At 37.1% G+C, this 19,824-nt stretch overlaps 1 protein-coding gene across 4 annotated transcripts in view; it reads left to right on the top strand.

Moving 5' to 3' along the window:
- Positions 1–19,824, top strand: part of LOC150083211 (dual specificity mitogen-activated protein kinase kinase 4-like) — a 516,656-nt gene that overhangs the window by 318,538 nt on the left and 178,294 nt on the right. For all 4 annotated transcript variants that reach the window (XM_090377917.1, XM_090377916.1, XM_090377915.1 and 1 more), the window contains one exon: positions 3,322–3,435. In XM_090377917.1, coding sequence (XP_090234043.1) covers positions 3,322–3,435 — 114 coding nt within the window. The remainder of the gene's footprint in view (positions 1–3,321; positions 3,436–19,824) is intronic.

The raw sequence follows: 19,824 nt of genomic DNA, 5'->3' as shown, positions 1-19,824 counted from the left end.
GCACTTGCATAAGGCGTTGGGTTGCTTGAGAAGCTATAACTTACTAGCTTTCGTATTATACATTATAGCCGGCTTAACTTTGTCTATAATTGCACTATTAGAACTTACCACTACTACTAATATCGTAAATAAAATTATATATATATATATCAGTAATTTGTCCTTATTACCACACACTTCCAATTTGTACAGCAGTCTTTTATGCATAACAATATCAAAAGCCTTTCTGAAATCCATGCTATGACTACATTTCTGTCTAGATGGCTCTACATTGCTTCTTTAACCAGGCAGTTCATTATTTTCCCTGGATCGGAAGTCAAGCAAACCAGTCTGTTATTAGACCTATAACTCATTTATTTCCCTATATGAATTGGAGATACATTCATGCATTTCCAATACATTGGGATCTTCTCTGAATCCAAGGATGCTCTCATAATTATGGCTAAAGGTTTACTTTCTTTCTTTGCTATCTCCATTAATATAACTGAATAGATCTGATCCATCTGAGAGGCATTTTTACTTTTAGCCTCAAAAATTTCCATTCCACTTGCCTCTCAGTCATCACAAATTCATTTAGCCCATTGTTAGAATTTGATAAACTTACAATATCCCCACCCCTAAAAAATTCCTCACGTGTGAGTATAGATTTAATAAACACACTGTGACCCATTCACAGTGTTCTCCCCAGAAAATTTTGTCAGCCAGGTGGCATTATGAAGTAGCTGCGTGGGGAGTGTAATACTTCGCAATACAGTAGACTATCGATTTTCCGGGATAGATGATAAAACAAATCCCAGATAATCGATTTCCCGGTTAATCCAAAAATACAGAATTCTCTGACATACGTAAGAGGTATGTTCCAGGACTTCTTACTTCGTCGAGTTTTACGTAACTCGGGAATGCTTTGCTACAACACACATTGCTACTATATTATTATTGACAAATCTGAATTCGGTGCAATACTTGTTAATGTTTAACCATTTTCATACATTCTTATTTATTTTAATTTCCTGATCCAAATCGATTGCTTTCCTTTTATTGGTAGATTTCCTAGTACCGCTGTCACTTATTCTCTTAGTTGGCACCATGATAATGGTCAAAATTAAATTTTCTGAAAAGAACTTCACAGGGTTAAGGTGAAAACTCACTATTATCACCCTGCACAAACTCACATTTTACTAAAGTACAATTCTGGAGGTCAATAAAAACAATTTGCACTTTCTGTTATATTGGGAGTTTCTGTTAGCGCAATCCATTATAAACGGGTAGTAAACTCGATCTTATTGCATTTGCGATGATACCGATAGCTGGAATTCTGTGGATTTTTACGTTATTATGGTGAAATGTAGGTCCCCTTCACTGAAATCTTCAGTCATAAAAAAAACTATAAATAATTGTAAGAATATTCTCTTCTTTCCTATTTCTTTGCTTGTTACTCCAATCTCACTTGTGCAATTTGTGCGTGCCCGTGATCTTTGTTATTGATTGCTTCACACGTACTACTCGTGTGTCCAGTGTGATGCTTCCCTTTATTTTTTACAATGCTGATTTTAAATCTAATAGCTTCCATTTATTTTTTACAATGTCGCTTATGGTTTGGTCAACAACATTATAATGGTTCATTCAAGAATTGCTTAAATTTTACCCGGGCGGTGTGCCCATTCGATAGGTCCTGGAGAGAACACTGCATTCAGTTAGTCATCAGCGTAACCAGGAAAATCAACAGTTAATTCATTGATATCTAGTGGACCAGTATGATTCATCCCTTTTCCTTCTAGTGTTTACGTAAGTAAAGAAGGCTTTGCTGCTTTCCTTTGTTCTTTTGTAGAAATTTCATAATCTGCCTTAGCTGGCTAAATCTCCTTTCTGACTTGCTTGCAGCCTAGTTTATATCTACTGTAAGCTTGCATATCACCTGATAATTTAGATGCATCCCATGCATTTTTCTTCTCTGCTTTAAGTTTCATCAGTATGTCTGACATCTGTTTAGGTCTAAAGCTTGAACATTGTCTTATTTGGTGTAAAAAGCCTGTTAGCTTATAATTACTTCCCTAAATGCTTCCCATTTAGAATTTGCACGAATATATGCCCAAGTTTTAGGTATGTGACATTGTGATAGCATGCTACTTTTGATAAAGGTATATTCATGTTGTTAGAAGACAGTCTATTTGTAAAGGGTCACTGTTCTGAATAAAACAGTGTTATGCTAAGATCCTTCTTTGCAGTTTTTATTTGTGATGATAAGCTTATGACATCATTTATACCATCACTATTAGACAAGTTTTTTGTCTAATATTGATGGTATAAATGCCAGATTTTGCATATGTGTCACAGTAATCCCAAGTTAAATTTATTGTGGTGTTGTGCATTCAACCCTGTTGAAAGTGAAAAGGACCTTAGGATTTCACAGCCTGACATGAAGTGCATGTGCTACTTTTTAATGATATAATGGTATGTTGCTTATTCTAAGTAGAGGTAGTTTTAATTATTCCACTGTACACTGGTTGGATAACACTTGAATACTGTATATACGTTACTTCAAGAAATATATTGACTTGCTGGAATGGGGTGCATGGGTGAGTAAGGACTAATTTTGGTTGCAAAGAGGCACTCACATGTGAAGAAACTAATTCTCTAAGTGAAAATTTTGGAATATAGACATTCCCATGTGGTTCTAATTGCTGTCTCAGTTTATGACTATAAAATGGTCATATATATTGACTAGTTGAGGCACATATTTGACTGGTTTGGAAGAGATAAGTGGAGTTACAAATGTCAATTCAGAAGAATGCTTATGAAAATATCTTTAAAGGAGAAATGCTGCAGAAACTGAATGTCTAGTTGAAAGAGGGAGATGTAGATGTCATAATTTTTGTGGTTGAATAATTTTCCACTCTTTTTTGATAGAAGCTAGGAATTTAAAAAAGGTTTTAGGAACATTTCCCAAAACATGGGCAAGTATTCTATCCAAAAGAATGGATAGAGTGTGGAATAGGAGGATGAATTTTATATTTTTACAGTGTTAGCTGATAAAATGATAGGATAGATTTTAGATTTTTACTGAGTTAGTAGCTTTTCAGAAGAGCAGTAGTGGCAAGGATTTTATGAAGAAATATTTTATATATATTTTTATCAAGCTATAGAAATGATATATTACCTGGTTAAATGAAAACCTCAGAACTAAAAAAAAAAAAAAAAAAAAAAAAGTTACTCCAGTGCTTAATCATAATGATTTTAATTTTTATATATAAAATTGATATTTTTACTTTTATATATAGATTTTAAATAGTTTTGGTTTAAAGATTGCAAAACTTTCTTCAGACATATGACTTTACTGCTGATGATTTGACCGATACTGGAGAAATTGGCAGAGGAGCATTTGGAACAGTTAATAAAATGATTCATAAAAAAAGTGCAACTGTTATGGCTGTAAAGGTATGTTTAAGCATAACTTTTTTTTTTTTATTATTTTTAATATTTGATTTAAAACTTTTTCTTCATGTTCAATTTGTTTCTATTTTATTGTAAGAAAAACATGCTTATATTGATAAACCTGTATAATAATTTGTTTATATCCATCTGTCCAGAAGGCACCTCCGTACCCCACTCAAACCCCAGTCTAATCAAGAAGCACACGCTTCTAGATTAGACTGCGGTTCAAGCCCGTGACCACCAAATATGGAGGATGCGGAAAGGTTAGGGAATGACCACCGCATATCCCCGGAGCAATATGGCCTTAGTTGCTAATGCTCCTAAAAAAAAAACCAAATAACAATAATCTATCCAGAATGTTCTTTGAACTTGAATAAGTCAGACTAAACAAGGTTTTGACATGATTCCTTTTGCAACAGGTTTTATTTATAGCAGTAAAATTTTCCGCCAGATCAAAATTTGTTATTTTTTAACAGGACTTTAATGGAACAGTTCCGATACAAAACTGTTGAACAACAGTTTCATTATTGCAGTTTTGCAAAATATTCACAACAGTTACTTGAATACCTCAAAAACTAAACCAGCTTTTGACCTGATTCGTTTTGAAATAGGTTTTATTTTTCATTTTATTTATCTTTTATTTATCAATTTATATTAAAGGAGGCAGCAAAGGAAGTAAGCAAACCCTTAGCCATAATTATGAGAGCTTCCTTGGACTCAGGGGAGGTACCCATGGACTGGAGATGTGCAAATGTGACCCCAATTCACAAGGGAGGATCAAAGGCTGACACAAGTAATTATAGACTTGTGAGTTTAACTTCTGTTCCCGGAAAATTAATGGAGGCACTGGTTAAAGAAGCACTGCAGGATCATCTAGACAAGACTTCAGTTATAGCTCGGACACAGCATGGTTTTGTTAAGGGGAAGTCTTTCCTGACCAATTTGATTGGATACTATGATGCAGCCACAAAAGAACTGGATGCAGGGAATAACTTTGATATTATATACTTGAATCTTAGAAAGGCTTTTGATACTGTTGCACATGGAAGACTGCTGCACAAATTGGAGCAGTCAAATTGGAGTACATTGGAGACAAATTGCTGCTATGGATAAAGGGGTGGTTGAGGGGGAGAAGACAGAGAGTGGTAATCAATGGACACTGCTCATCGTGGACTAACGTTATTAGTGGAGTCCCTCAGGGTTCAGTATTGGGTCCTTTATTGTTCTCTGTATTTATAAATGATATTGATGATGGTATATCAAGCTTAATGTCCAAGTTTGCAGACGATATGAAGGTTGGCAGGGTTGTCAAGGACACTACTGACACTATGCTGCTGCAACAGGATCTGGAAAGGTTGAGCAGATGGGCTGAGAGGTGGCAAATGAAGTTTAACATTGACAAATGTAAAGTACTACATATGGGAAACAGCAACCCCAGAGCAACGTATCAACTCTGTGGTACTACACTGATAGTGGTAGAGAATGAAAGGGAATTGGGGGTGGTTGTGCAGGCAGATATGAAGTTCTCTGAGCAGTGCAGACGGGCTGCAAGAGTAGCTCATGGTGTATAGTCAGTGATATATAGGAATTTTTCTAGCAGGGATAAGGAAGTGATTATTCCTTTGTATAAGGCAATGGTCAGGCCACACCTAGAGTACTGTATACAGGCCTGGAGGCCTCATTTCAAGAAGGATGTAGAGCTGCTGGAACGAGTACAGAGAAGAGCAGCAAGATTAGTGAATGGAACAAAGGGGTGCTCTTACGAAGAAAGGCTTAAATTTTGCGAATTACAGTGTCTGGAGACTAGGCACCAGCGAAGTGATCTGATAGAGGTGTACAAAGCCTTGAATGGTTTGAGCATGCTCAATGCTGATGGAATTCTTCCTCTTGCTCAGAATAATCACCCGAGAGGGCATAAGTTCAAATTGAGGAAAGACAGATGTAGGATAGATGTGCGGAAATTTGCCTTTAGCCAGTGGGTGGTGGTAGGTGGAACAGACTTCCATCCCTTGTCGTGGAAGTTGATAACCTAAATAAGTTTAAGGCTCAGCTAGACAGGTATTTCGAACGAACAGAGGGGTGAAGTGGAAGTGGTTATTTTTTATTTATTTATTTTACTTTATTTTTTTTTTTGGCTGATGCTGCATAAGCTTGCTTTCTTGCATCAAATGCCTCTACTAATGCTAATGCTAATTAGTAAAATTGGAAAAAAAAAAAAAAAAAAAACTTGTAGTAAAATTTTCCAAAAAAATTTCCTACCAATTTTCAAAATGCCCATTATTTTTTAACAGTTCCATTACAATACTGGTGAGCAATAGGTTCATTATTGTTTTGATGAAATATTTGCCACCGGTGCACTGGAATAATTGTAATTTTTTTCTGTGCTGTAATTAAAATTTGATTGGCAGCACAGTATTAGATCAAAACTGATATACATCATAAACACTCAAAACTTACTGTGGTATTATTATTATGTTTATTTCCAAAGTAAATATGTACATAATGGAGTCGAATGTTTCGTGGTTTTTTTTCTTAATACTTCTTCAGCGACAACTGTTTTTGCAATATTACTGTCACAAAAGATCACCTCGGTCACAAGGACTTCTTAAACTTCTTGATGATTATGAAAGAATACACCAACCTATATTTCAATTCATTATAGTCCTGAAAAAAAAAAAATGAGAACTTAGCAGTGATTTATGAAATGTGGTCTTTTCATATTTGCAATATAAATAAACAACTATTCCTCCAATACAGACTGAAGAAAAAGTTTATCAACTGGATAACCATGTAAACACAAATTAATCCAAAGTACAGTGGACCTCCAGCTTTACGACATTAATCCATTCCAGAGACAGCATCGTATCTTGAAAATATTGTAATGTGAACCCAATAACACGTTTTTTTTGTAATTAATTAACCTTGGAAGTTAATTTTTGCTATATAACTAAGCTATTTATCTCTCTAAAAGGTGTCGTGTCTTTTATAATGGAATTTGTACATCGTGATTTTAAAAAAATTTATTAAAGCACAACACAAAAAATCACTTCAACTAAATGATGCAAAAACAAAACACATTGGCCAACACATTCACAAACGCTGCTATTGGCTGAGAGGAAAGGCCATGTGATCCAGTCAGAGACAGTCATAAGTCCATCCCATCGTAAAGTGAAATAAGTAGGTGCCAGTTAACATGATCACTGGTTAGTAGAATCAGCCACTTTATAGAATCCAATTTCAAAAACCAGTTAAAATCACTACATTTTCATCATTATCATATGTTTGGTTATAAGAATTAATTTTGAACACCTTTGTGATATATTTCTAAAGCACATTTCTGGAAGTCACCACCATAGAACAATAAAAACAATTTGTACTTTATGGTTTATTGGGCTTTTCTGTTAGCACAGTCTCTTATAAATGGATATAAACTCGATCTTATTTCATTTGCAATTATACCGATAGCTGGAATTCTGTGGGTTTTTGTTATCCCCTTAAATCATATAAGAACATAAATAAATTTTCATAAATTTGTTACTCCATGTGTTAGTTGCAATTTGTGCATGTTGTGTTCTTTTTTTATTGAATGCTTATCTTTTTTTTTTTAATGTTTTAAATTTTACAAACCCCCCCTCCCAGAAATGTCAGTGAACAGAAATAGTTAGTATGTACCTATTACAGTATTAATTCAGCTATGTATGTAAGCGTAAATTTATTTTGTTAACCTGTGGGAAATATTCTTCCGATTTCCACATATCATTTAATTTTGTTAATTGGTAAGGTACTAAAGTGTAAATTTATGCTTAAATTATTTGAAAATAAACATGGAGTAGATATTTAAAGTCAAATCAGTGAAGGGCTAATTAAACTCTGAACTCACTGCATTCAACGTACTTTCATGCTGAACATCCTTCAGGTGCATTTTGTTCCATATTGTTGTGTAAAAACAAAATGGAATCAACACTTTCACTGCTACTTAAAGAGGTTCAATGTTTCTGCACAATAAGTCTGTCTACTCTACAATTGCTTTCACTTCTTGCACTGATGGCGGGTACATAATGTATATGTATGGCAATTCTCAATAGAAACTTCACTTTCTATCCATACTCCACCAATCAAGTAAGTCACGAAGTGCAACATGATCTACATCAATATTCATATATTTCCCTATTTCATCTTCTTCACTTTTCGACTCTTTAGTTGCATCTTCATACATGCTGAAATCCAAAATCCATGGCTTCTTTCTTATATGTTGGTTTCCATTGCTAACATTTTCCTTGCAAAGATTTCTTGATGTAACCACAGGAGTTCTGAATTATTTGTCACATTTTAACTTTTTTATTACATTTTGCACATCACTGTTTGTTTCTTCTTGTTCACTTGAAGCATTCTTAACTGACAGAAATTTGGCCACAAGAGCAAAGTGACTCTGAGCAATTTGTGTTTTGAATTTTTAATTTGGAATCACACAAGCATGATTTTTTAATTTAGCCGGTTCGTGAGTTTCAAAAACTAACACATTCAAGTGATTTAATAAATTAAATCTTAATCACTAAACAAGCGGAAGTGTTGCATATGCTTCAAGTTGCAGTGAAGCTTCTTTGAATGGTGTAAGGAAGCTCACCAGCATCTGTAGGGTCTCATGTTGAACATGAGACATTTTACCTTCTTGCCATTCTATTAGAATGTTTTCAATATCTTGATAATTAGCATCAAATGATTTGTAATGTTTATACTGCTATGCCAACTTGACTCACAGCTTTCCTGTTTGCATTACTGGTCAGTGTTTTTCATGTGATGTACAAGACCAGACTGTTTGAGGTAAGTCACATCTTTAACCTCAAGTATTAATCAGTCAACATGAGGTAAATTTGTTTCTAGGAATTCCCTTTTGAAGGTGTTTCTTAGAATGGTATTAATCATATGCGGACCGCAGTTTAGTATGACCCACAACTGAAGCGGGTATACAATGTTAGCTCTGTGATCTGTTACAAAAATTAACCTGGCAAGAATGTCTGGCTGAATACTCAATTCTACAAACGTGTGACTCAACTCTTTTCTGATATTAGTGGCAGTTTTATAATTGTAGGTAAATTCACAAGTGAACGGTACTATATTCCATGGCTTCTAATTATCATCAGTATGGTGCAACATTAGTATTCATTAGTATTATGCAGATTATGTGCTTATAGTCATCTGTCTCCACATGTTGGAAAAGTTTTAGTAATGTCATTCTCTACTTTCTATTGTACATGTAAAAATAGTGTATATAACTGTTTCTCTATGCTATTTTGTAGAACTGATTTTATAAAAATGACTTAAATGCAAAGTTCCAGTTTTTTTGCAGAGTAACATAAAGAAAGTGGCATTTTATGCATGGCACTAATTTTCTCTTCACTTGCTGCATCTTGTATCTCACAAAATGATTTCCATACCTCACTATTAGCATGCTTCTTTTTTTTTCATCAAAATATATTCCCCGCTTTTTAATTTCCCTTTGATTTTATCAAAATTCATTTCGAGAGGTGTGTGTTCTTTTGCCTATTTAAAATTCAACTAAAAACTCGAAACGCATTCATAACTATTGTTCACATGTTCAATTCCAACGTTCCTGAATACAACAGCAGACATGTGATCCAGAAATCAGTGTTGCCAAATGCAGTTAAAAGTCTTTCTACATTTCCCCATAAAAAGTCACTAAATCCAAATTTTATGACATTAAAAATATACTTTTGTATATTTTTAATGTCATAAAATTATACCTATACAAAAAAGAAACATTTCTTCTAGAAACATTTCCATTTGTTGCAACATGAGTTAGAGAACAATCAGGTTGAACTGCTGCGGGTGTAACAGTAATGGGTTATGAAATTGTCACAATTGGTCTAATCTTGTGCAAATCAGTTCCTGGCATATCATACGAACAGGAAAGCTTTATTACCATGCTAATTTGTTTATGTTATGATACTTACATTTCATGGTCAAGACAGGTCAACTTGATTGCAAAAACAATTCCTCATTTTGTCCACATTTCAACATGTGTTTTATTTAGCTTGATTGAATAGTCTACTTATAATAATGCAGGACTTCCTCTTTCTGTAGTACCAATCAGGTATTTCTAGTCCACCAGTTATCCTTAATTGCAGCACAAATAGTTCCAGATAACTTTGTTCTCTGTTTTCTCTTTAACAGACTACAACCTAATGCAAATGACTTTATTTGGAATAAAAAATGGCTCAAAGAAGCCTGAAATACTTCTTATAAGGTTTCATAAAATTTTAACCAAAATATTACCCGACCATACCTGAGCCACATTTTCGATTTGTGCTACCAAACCCGAACCTGACCATAGGGCCAAGCTCAGGTCCATATGGACCTTCAGATCCTCCTATGTGCCATCTCATCCAATAACTAGGGAGCAGACCATTGCATTTTACTCCACCTCTATCATGCAACTGTCTGATCTAAATTAGATTATGTGCCCAAGTGTACACATATGCTAGTAACAGCGTACAGCAAACCAAACCAGGTTGTATGACAAAATAACTGTTGACCATAATGTTAGAGAAGAAAGAAAAATGGGATAATTATTTTCGCCAGTCCCTGTATCGTATCAAATACAATTTAGTGAGCAATAATTTCCCAAGGAGGTCAGCCATGCTAAGGTAAATTACAAGAAGTCCTTTGCTAAGAGACTAAGCAAAGATTTTTTTGTTTATGTTAGCAGTAAAAGGAATCTATCATATTTGCCCAATTGATATCTGTGGTAATAGTATTGATGATCCTGAATTGTTTTAACTAGTAAGCTGAATAAGTGTTTTATATTCTTAGCAGTTGGAACCGGCGCAACATACTGCATTTTCTGATTATGGTGTAAATAGTTTAATCTAGATCCTTCAGTCTTCACCATTGTTGTTTAGCTGTGATATAATTCTACAGCAGTCACCTGTGGGATATAAGCATATGTCTCTATTTGCAGGTGGTTCCTCATCTTCTCCAACAAATATTGCAGCAACCTCCGTTTTGGATGTAGGTGAATCATATAATCTCTTATCTAAGTCCGGATCTTCTATAAATGCCATGCACGCATTCATTGTTGGATTGCTTGGGTTATTTGACACATTTCTTTATATGACTCCGCAAATGGATTAACTTGTTGCAGCATCTCATCCAATTGTTGCATTACTTCTGCCATACACCCTTGGTTTGATTGTTTTTCAAGCCGTTTTGTTGTTGCTTCAGCAGAATTGAAAATATAAAGTTGTCCATGTCCTGGCTTATTTGCCACTTTTGGATATAGCGGTGAGACCAAATGTGGTAAATCTGGCGCTGTATTCTAAAACAGTATGGACCATTTCCAGACATTTTGTTTGTTATTTGGTTTTTAGGAGCATTAGCAACTAAGGCCATATTGCTCGGGAATATGCGGTGGTCATTCCCTGACCTTTCCGCATCCTCTGTATTTGGTGGTGACGGGCTCGAACCCTGGTCTAATCAAGAAGCATGTGCTACGCACTGGCTACAGAGGCGCCTTCCAGACAGTGATTTGTTCTCTGCACCCATTGATGCGAATGCCATTGCTCAGTTGTGCTCTCGTATATGTTCTTGTAGTTATTTGCTTAACATATATCCCCTGTAAGTAGCTCCTATGTATGAGTCCTGTAGCACAATTTTATCCATCAGACACATTTTAATTGATTGTCCAGATTTTAGCAATATCCGTTTTACCGCTTTTAATCATCTGACTGAGCCGTATACACTCAGTCAGATTTTATCCGACAATGACAATGTGTCTGCTATTTTTAGCTTTTTGAAATCAGTAAAGCTTTTTACTGATATTTAAAAAATTGTTACTTGTTTATTGATATTTATCTTTTACAGTTTATTCTTGTTTTTATACCTTGACTTAGTGACCTAATTCATTAGACCACTGAAAGTTTTAATTTTTTATGACCAGGTTTTGGCGCATTATAGCCTTAGTAGCTAATGCGCCAATAAAACGCAACCAACCAACCTATAAGTAGCTCTCGTAATAGAGTAGATGTCTCAGACAGTGGGTGAAGTGAAACCTTTCCATCGTGACAGCATTTAGTGTATTTATTCAATGTGTTTAACTCATGCTCTTCCGCATTAATTACAGCTTGTTGATTATGTGCATCCAGTACTTCTATTTGATTAGTTCTACAGCGTTTCACCCGTCTTCTCATTTCCAATCTTGCTTCTCTTTCTTCAGTGTTTTCTATTCGGCTTCATAATCATAGGGTCTCGTTTCGGTCTCTTATTCTATTAGATCTCTCTCTCTCTTTCTCTCTCTCTCTCTCTAATGTTTCATTAGATTTCTTCTACATTTTCTCAAAATTCTTACATTTTTATACTTCTTAAAACTTAGAACGGTTTATTAAAATTGAAGACAGATAAAATAAACCTACATCAATAGCTTTCAGGCATAGGTTACCTTTCTTCAGTCAAAAATGTATGGTATATTTAGGTGATCACAGCATGGAAATGGCTGACTATCTCTAACTAGTCTAATTAGCTCCTGTGAGGCTGTCGGGTAAGAACCAGATAGAAGGGATAACTTAGCATTAGCAATAGTAGAGAAATGTGACACAATAAAGCTAGCTTATACAGCATCAGCCAAAAAAAAAAGCTTTCCCATTTCAGCCATCCATTTGCTCCAAAAGTTTGTCCAGTTCTTTCTTGAATTTGTTTAAGCTGTCTACTTCTACTAAGTTTGTTCCAGCATTCAACCACCTGCTTGCTAATGGCAAATTTCCACACATCTATTCTACAACTGTCTCTCCTCAGTTTCAAATTATTCCTTCTCAGGTGCATAATCTGAGCAAGATGAAGAATCCCATCAGCATTGAGCTTGCTCAAACCATTCAATGTCTTGCAGCTCAATCATATCACCTTGCAGGTAGTCTCCGGACGCTGCAAATCTGCGGAACTTTGGCATTTCTTGGTAAGAGCAACCCTTTGTTTTCCCCCTCAGCAATCTCTTTGCCCTTCTCTGTACTCGTTCCAGCAGCTCTACATCCTTGCTAAAATGAGGCCTCCACAACTCTATTCAGTACTCATGTTGTGGCCCGACCATTTCCTTATACAGGGCCGACCGGGCTAGCCGGGTGGGTAAAGTGCCTGCCTAGCAACCCAAAGGTCGCGGGTTCAAATCTCGCCTTGGGCTTGGATGAAAGTACTGCAAAAACCTTGGGAGGTGCATTATGTCCACAGAAGCCGATGCGCCAATAACTACCAAATTAAAAAAAAAAAAAAACCTTATACCTCCTTATCCGTGATAACAAAATTCCTCTACATTGACGAGACCCCATGAGCTGCCATGGCAGCCTGGCTGTACTACTCAGAAAACTTCATATCTGACTGCACAATTGTCCACAGATCTTTTTCTTTCTCCACTACCTTAATGTAATACTGCACAGTTGGTACATTACTCTGGGGTTACTGCTAACCATATGCAGTTCTTTGCATTTGTCTATGTTAAACTCCACTTGCCACCTCTCAGCCCATTTGCCCAAATTTTCTAGATCCTGTCACAGCAGTGTACTGACATTAGTCATTAACAACCCTGCTAACCTTCATATCGCCTGTAAACTTCATCATTATCATTGATAAATATAGAAAGAAACAATGGGCCCAACACCGAACCCTGGGGACTACACTAATAACGTTAGTCCACGAAGAGCAGTGTCCATTGATTACCACCCTCTGTCTTCTCCACTTCAACTATCCCTTTATCCATAGCAGCAGCTTAATGCCATACTGCTCCAGTTTGTGCAGTAGTCTTCAATAAGCAACAGTGTCAAAAGCTTTCCTGAAATCCAAGTATATGATACCAAAATTATTTTTGGCATCCAGTTCCTTTGTGACCACATCATAGTATCCAATCAAATTGGTCAGACATGACTTCCTCTTAACAAACCTGTGCTGTGTCTGAAATATAACTACAGTCTTGTCTAGATGATCCTGTAGTGCTTCTTAAACCAGTGACTCCATAATTTTCACCTGAGCAAAAGTAAAACTAAGAGGTCTGTAATTACTTGTGTCCGTGTCCTCTTTTTTGAATTGGGGATACATTTGCACATCTCCAGTTCTGGGGACCTCCACTGAATCCAAGGATTCTCTCATGATTATGGCTAAGGGTTTGCTTACCTCCTTTGCTGCCTTCTTCAATACAACTGGACAGATCCCATCCATTCCTGGTGCCTTTCTTATATTTAGCTTCAACAATTTCTCCTCCACTTTGCTCTCAGTTATTACGAAATCATTCAGCTCCTTGTGGAGAGTGATAAGCTTCTGGCCTCCACTTCCCTACAGAAGTTCTCATGTGTGAATGTAGATGCAAAATACTCATTCAGTTTGTCAGCTACCAGTGCAGGATCATCAACAGTTGAACCATCGATATCAAGTGGACCAATCTGAATTATCCCCTTCCATCTAGAGTTTACAAAAGTAAAGAAGTCTTTTCTATTTTCTTTTCATCCTTTGCCAAAGATTTCTCGTAATCTGCTTCACTTGCCTAACCTCCTTTGTGATTTGATTACAGACTAGCTTATATCTTCCATAGGCTTCTGTGTTCCCTGATAATTTTTATGTATCCCATGCATATGTTGTTCTCTCTCACAAGTCTCATTAGTTCATCTGACATCCATTTAGGCCTAGAACCTTGAACAGTGTTTCTTAGTTGGTATGAAGAGCCCTGCTTCCAAGGTTAATTCCTTGAATGCTTCCCATTTAGAATTTGCTGTTGGTGACATCTTTGGTTGATTCCAATGTATAGAGCTTAAAAATTATCTGAGACCACTTTAGTCACCTCTATGAAATTAACGAAGTTTGACTCCTGATGGTAGTTACTCCTTCTAGTAAATCCCACATCAGTACAGTGATCACTGCCGCCTAGTGGATCCTTTATCTACAAATTCTTAGTGCATGAATAATCACTACCGATAATCAGATCGAGGGCATTACTCCCTGTTTGCCTCTCGAACATGCTGCTGTATAAACCAATCATCCAATAAATCCAAAAAAGTCTTGCTAGTGTGCAAGTGACCAATCCACAAGTTCTAGTCGATATTTGGGAAGTTAAAATCCCGCATTATAAGACATTATAATTTTCTGGCCCACTCTATTTCTCTGTACAGTTGTTCATTGTACTCATCAGAGTCATTTTACCTAAAACACACTCCCACACTAATTTTTGCTTTCCCAATGCTTATGTCACTCAAAACTAACTGAACGTTGCTCCCATGTCACCAGGTTGCACTTCATTAGATTTTGAGTCTTAACTAATGGCATAACTCCTCCTCCCTTCCTGTTCCATCTATTCTTTCTATACACATTGTACTCCCCAAATTCCAGTTCTGCATTCCTTATATTAGTGTGTTACCACATCTTTGATATCCGAACAATATCCACTTTTGATGTCTTATCCAGCACTTCAAATTCGAAAAACTTTGGTTATGGTCCCTCGTGAATTACTGTTCCAATTCACGAGGAGTTACTGTTCCAAAAATTCAGAAGGACCTGCAATCAGTAATGTTCTTGATAAAATCCAACAATGTAATGCCACTTTGCTTTACAGCAAGCTTTTCCACTATGTACTCATTGGAGAGTAATTTTCATTGTAATATGTTCACCTGTTTCCATCATTTTTTCATGTTGGAGTTCTCTTTTCACAGTTCAGAGTTTTAGCAACAAAGGAATTTTGGTGGGCTGAATTTATTAAGTTATGTGTATAATTTTGGGCTGATGTTTAATGTTACCATCATAACACCCACCAGCAAATGCAGCTGACTTTTAGAAGAAATGCTGCTATTATTAGAATTATCATGTCGCTTATTGCATGGAAATTTTTGTCCAGCAGCCTACTCTTGAACATATGTTAAGTCCTTGAGGACAGACATTGTTACAGACATTGTCTCAGGTATGTCAAGCTGGGCTTCTACCTGGGAGCCTAAAATGCTGATGGAACTGACATTTGTGTGACACACACAAGTCAAGTGGACCTAATTTCAGCAAAGGGCTATGAGAGTATGGCTCCATTGGAGAAAAGACCATTATCGAGTTGTGATCTGAGGCACCTAGAGGACCACTCACATTGACCGTGTAATTCGAGGGGGCTGTTTGTGAGTGAGAAAAAGATCAAGCATGTTGGCAGCATGGCTGGCATTGTCTTGTGGTCTGGTAAATTAATGAATAATCTGTGCGAGGTCATTAGTAATTGCAAAAGCCTCAATATCTTGACCATCTGGGTCCATGTGACCAGATAACGGAAACCAGCTGGAGTTGTGAACAAAATCACCAAGCAAAATTACCTCACTGTTTTAGGAAAGTTGGACTGGCGAAAGTCAAGTTTCAAAGAGAGGAAGTCAGAGTTACAAGTGATTAGTTGAATTGGAAGAATGATAGAGGCAACAGATGAATTTGACAGAATGTGGTAGAGAGGTTTTAAGCCAGAGAAGATCGAAAAGAGATTCCAAATTACTAAATCTATGACAGGGAATATCAGAATGGGCATATGCACAAATACCACCTTTGAAGCGAAAGGAATTATACAATGAATAATTCAGACAATTGAGATGAGCAGAGGTTCAATCAGCCAATAACTTGGATTCTGTCAGAAGTACATGGAGTTTGGCAGACTGTAAGTGGAAATCGACATCATTGACATTAGAACTAAGACCTCGTATATTTGTGAAATGAATGAGGAAGTGTTTGGGAGGCTTGGATCATATCGCAGATAAGTTTGTTCTATTAGTTTGACATTTTATGGTATGTTCAGTAGTAAGAAAAGGAGGGGGACACACTATATGAATAATGAAATTTTTGGATGCGGTGTAGACATGGCAGGAATATACCCAGCTCCTTTACATAATGTGGCCTTGACAATGCCCCTACATACACACTACTCGGACTCCCTCCAGTTACTATCTGGTAGAGTAGAGGTAGTGAGATTATACACACACACTAGTGATCCAGAAGACTCCTAGAGAGTTACCAATAGTTTCAGTCCAGTGTTAGTAATTAACGGCGGGTGTGTTTTAGGGCCCCGGGGTGCCAAGCGTTATAGTGATCAAGCGATTCCCTGAGTGATTTCTAGAGCATTTTTGTCAAAGCTACAGTTATATTCATTTGTAAAAGTTTTCTTACGTTCCCATTAATTATTTGTTAACTTAGTATTACGAATTGTAACTAAGTTACAGGAAGGAAATTCACCTTTCTCTTTTTTTCTCTTTAAACTAACGCATTAACCCTTATACCGCTTGGTCACTCTAGCGGCACTGCTCCTGCCTCCCCGTGGCCAGTAACATGGGAGAAGAAATCCACTCTCCCGGGGCTGAAAGGAACAAAGATGAAAAACAGTTCTTTTCCACCTTTAGAGCCATCGAGCTCAAGACTAGAAAAAGACACCGAAAATTACTATTCTCAGCCAAAGAGGTTGAAAACAACCCCACAAGAGGAAATACCAGCTTTCCTCATACTACACTCTCTATCAGAGCTGCCTCTGAGTAAACTGTCCCCATTCCTTGTCCAAAAATGCATCGAGTCTTCTGCAGGCTCACCAAAAACAGTAAAGCGGCTCCAGTCTGGGGATCTTCTTGTAGAGACTGTGAAATCACAGCATTCCGAAAAATTATTAAACATGACTACTTTTGGCGGACAACCAATAAAAGTTACTCCCCATGCCACCTTAAACTCCTCGAAGGGAGTAATCGCAGAATGGGACTTGTTAACTGTATCAGAGGAGGAGATAGTTCAAGAGCTAGGTAAACAAAAAGTCATACAAGCAAGGAGAATTATGACTCGGAAAGATGGTGTTCTTGTTCCCACTAGGAGCATAATTCTCACTTTCAGCTCTCCCATCCTACCATCATCTGTTAAAGCAGGCTATCTCCATTGCTGTGTCCGTCCTTACATCCCAAACCCAATCAGGTGCTACAAGTGCCAAAAATACGGACACTCCCAAACTGCATGTCGAGGTGAGTCAGTATGTCCAATTTGTGGATCGAAGGAGCACAATCAAACTGAATGCACTGCTACGACTTCTGTTTGCCCAAACTGTAAGGGTGATCACCCAGCTTTTTCCAAAATTTGTGAACTTTGGAAGCAAGGAAAAAAAAATCCAGAAATATAAAGTTGAGAATAAAGTGACATATTCAGAGGCGAGAAGGCAAATACTAAAAACAGATCCAACACGTACATATGCAATGGCTGCTAAACAATTTCAGTCAATAGGTACACAAACAGATGTTGCCATTCCCCCAAATATGTCCATCACTAATTGGGCACGCTCCATTCTCTCTGCCCCCAAACAGTGTGCTTCGCAACAAAAAACTGAACAAGCCTGTAATACCCCAATTACTATTCCAGCTAATGTAAATCCAACAGCAAAACAAAAAGTGACAGAAACCATGGTACTGAAACCACCAAATTCAACCAGAATGGATATTGACCAGCACAATGACTCTGAAGAGGCCGTATTAGAACTTCATGCGACTGATGAGATGGACGTAACACGTCCCTACTTTCCAAAGAAAGACAAAGGAAAATCGGATCGATGCAAACAAGTCACAACTAAAAAGCAGTCAGAAACAAAAACAACCAACAGAACCGCTTAATGGAAAGAATCCTTCAATGGAACTGTAGAGGGTTTCGCAGTATAAAAGAAGATTTACATGATCTCATCCACCGTTATGATCCAGCAGAAACTTATTTAAATTCACAAGTGTGTCCTACTATAAAAGATTACTCCATCTTTAGAAGAGATAGAAATATCGACTTGCCAGCCCGTGGAGGAGTGGCGGTTCTCATAAGAAACAACGTACCATCCAAACATATTGCTCTTCAGACTCCTTTTGAAGTAGTGGCAGTACGCATCGAAATTGGCATTACTCTTACAATAGCATCTATATATATTCCTCCTAATTTCTCATTTTCTTCAGATGATCTAGAAAATCTAATAGAACAGCTACTGTCTCCTTTCTGCTTACTTGGAGACTTTAATACTCATCATCTGATGTGGGGATCTCCAACAATTGACAAGAGAGGCAAGTTAATAGAATCCCTTCTGGACTCTTATCAACTTACCCTTCTGAACACTGGTGAACCTACTTATATCCTTTTTTCGACAGGATCCATGAGTTCAATAGACCTATCAATCTGTTCTCCTTTCGTATATAGTATTATGGAGTGGTCGGTTCTTGAAAATCTGCTAAACAGTGACCACCTTCCGATTCTCTGCAAGCTGCAAACATGGATAAACTCTCCTCTACTACGTAGCTCCACTTGGAAATTTCATAGGTCACACTGGTATGAATATGCATCTCATGTGCAGTTAGACAATAAAATAATCCAATCTCAACCCATAGACAATGTCACAGAACATGTAACTAATCAAATATTGCAAGCTGCTACCTCTACAATACCAAAATCTTTCTCGGGGAAATGGAAACATAGTAACTACTGGTGGAATCAAGATTGCACACACGCCAAACAGTACAAAAATAGAGCATGGAATTTATTTCGTAAATTTCCCACAACTACCAATCTAATTAACTTCAAAAGACTGAAGGCGCCTCCGTAGCCAGGTGGGAAGGAGCAGCAGTGCGTACCATACGCTTCTTGATTAGACCGGGGTTCGAGCCCGTCACCACCAAATACGGAGGATGCGGAAAGGTCAGGGAATGACCACCGCATATTCCAGAGCAATATGGCCTTAGTTGCTAATGCTCCTAAAAAAAAAAACCAAACATCAAAAGACTGAAAGCCAAGTTCAGCCAAATAAGACGAAAAGCAAAGAAAGATGCCTGGATCAGCTTTTCCTCGAGCATAAACAAGGATACAGACAGCAGAATTATCTGGAGGAAAATACAAACGCTCAATGGCAAATACATTCAGTCCCCAGCTACAATACTAAACTGGGAAGGGAAAGAGTTGTCATCCCCGGGAAAAATAGCAAATGCCTTAGCGGAATCATTCGCCAGTATATCAGCAATAGCCTCCTACAAATCAGCCTTTCAGCGAATTAAAAAAACTGCAGAGCAGCATAAGATTAATTTTTCCACAAGAGTTTCACATCCATATAACCAGACATTCACATTAACAGAACTTTTTGGAGCGCTCAATAAAACATCAAATAGCGCTGCTGGTCCAGATGGGATCTACTATATAATGTTAAAACAACTGAGCGACAGAGCAAAAAGATCATTGTTAAACTATTACAACCAAATATTCTTAGAAAATGCTTACCCAATCTCTTGGTGTCACTCAATAGTTCTAGCCTTCCCAAAGCCCGGAAAGGATCGTACCTTTCCACACAACTATAGGCCAATTTCATTGACCAATTGTTTAGGCAAAGTCCTGGAAAAAATGGTT

This window comes from Mastigoproctus giganteus, chromosome 7, assembly GCF_048544385.1.
Source record: "Mastigoproctus giganteus isolate SK-2022 chromosome 7, ASM4854438v1, whole genome shotgun sequence".
Taxonomy (NCBI): domain Eukaryota; kingdom Metazoa; phylum Arthropoda; class Arachnida; order Uropygi; family Thelyphonidae; genus Mastigoproctus; species Mastigoproctus giganteus.
The sequence above is the reverse complement of the archived record's forward strand: the minus strand, read 5'-3'. Positions and strand labels throughout refer to the sequence as shown.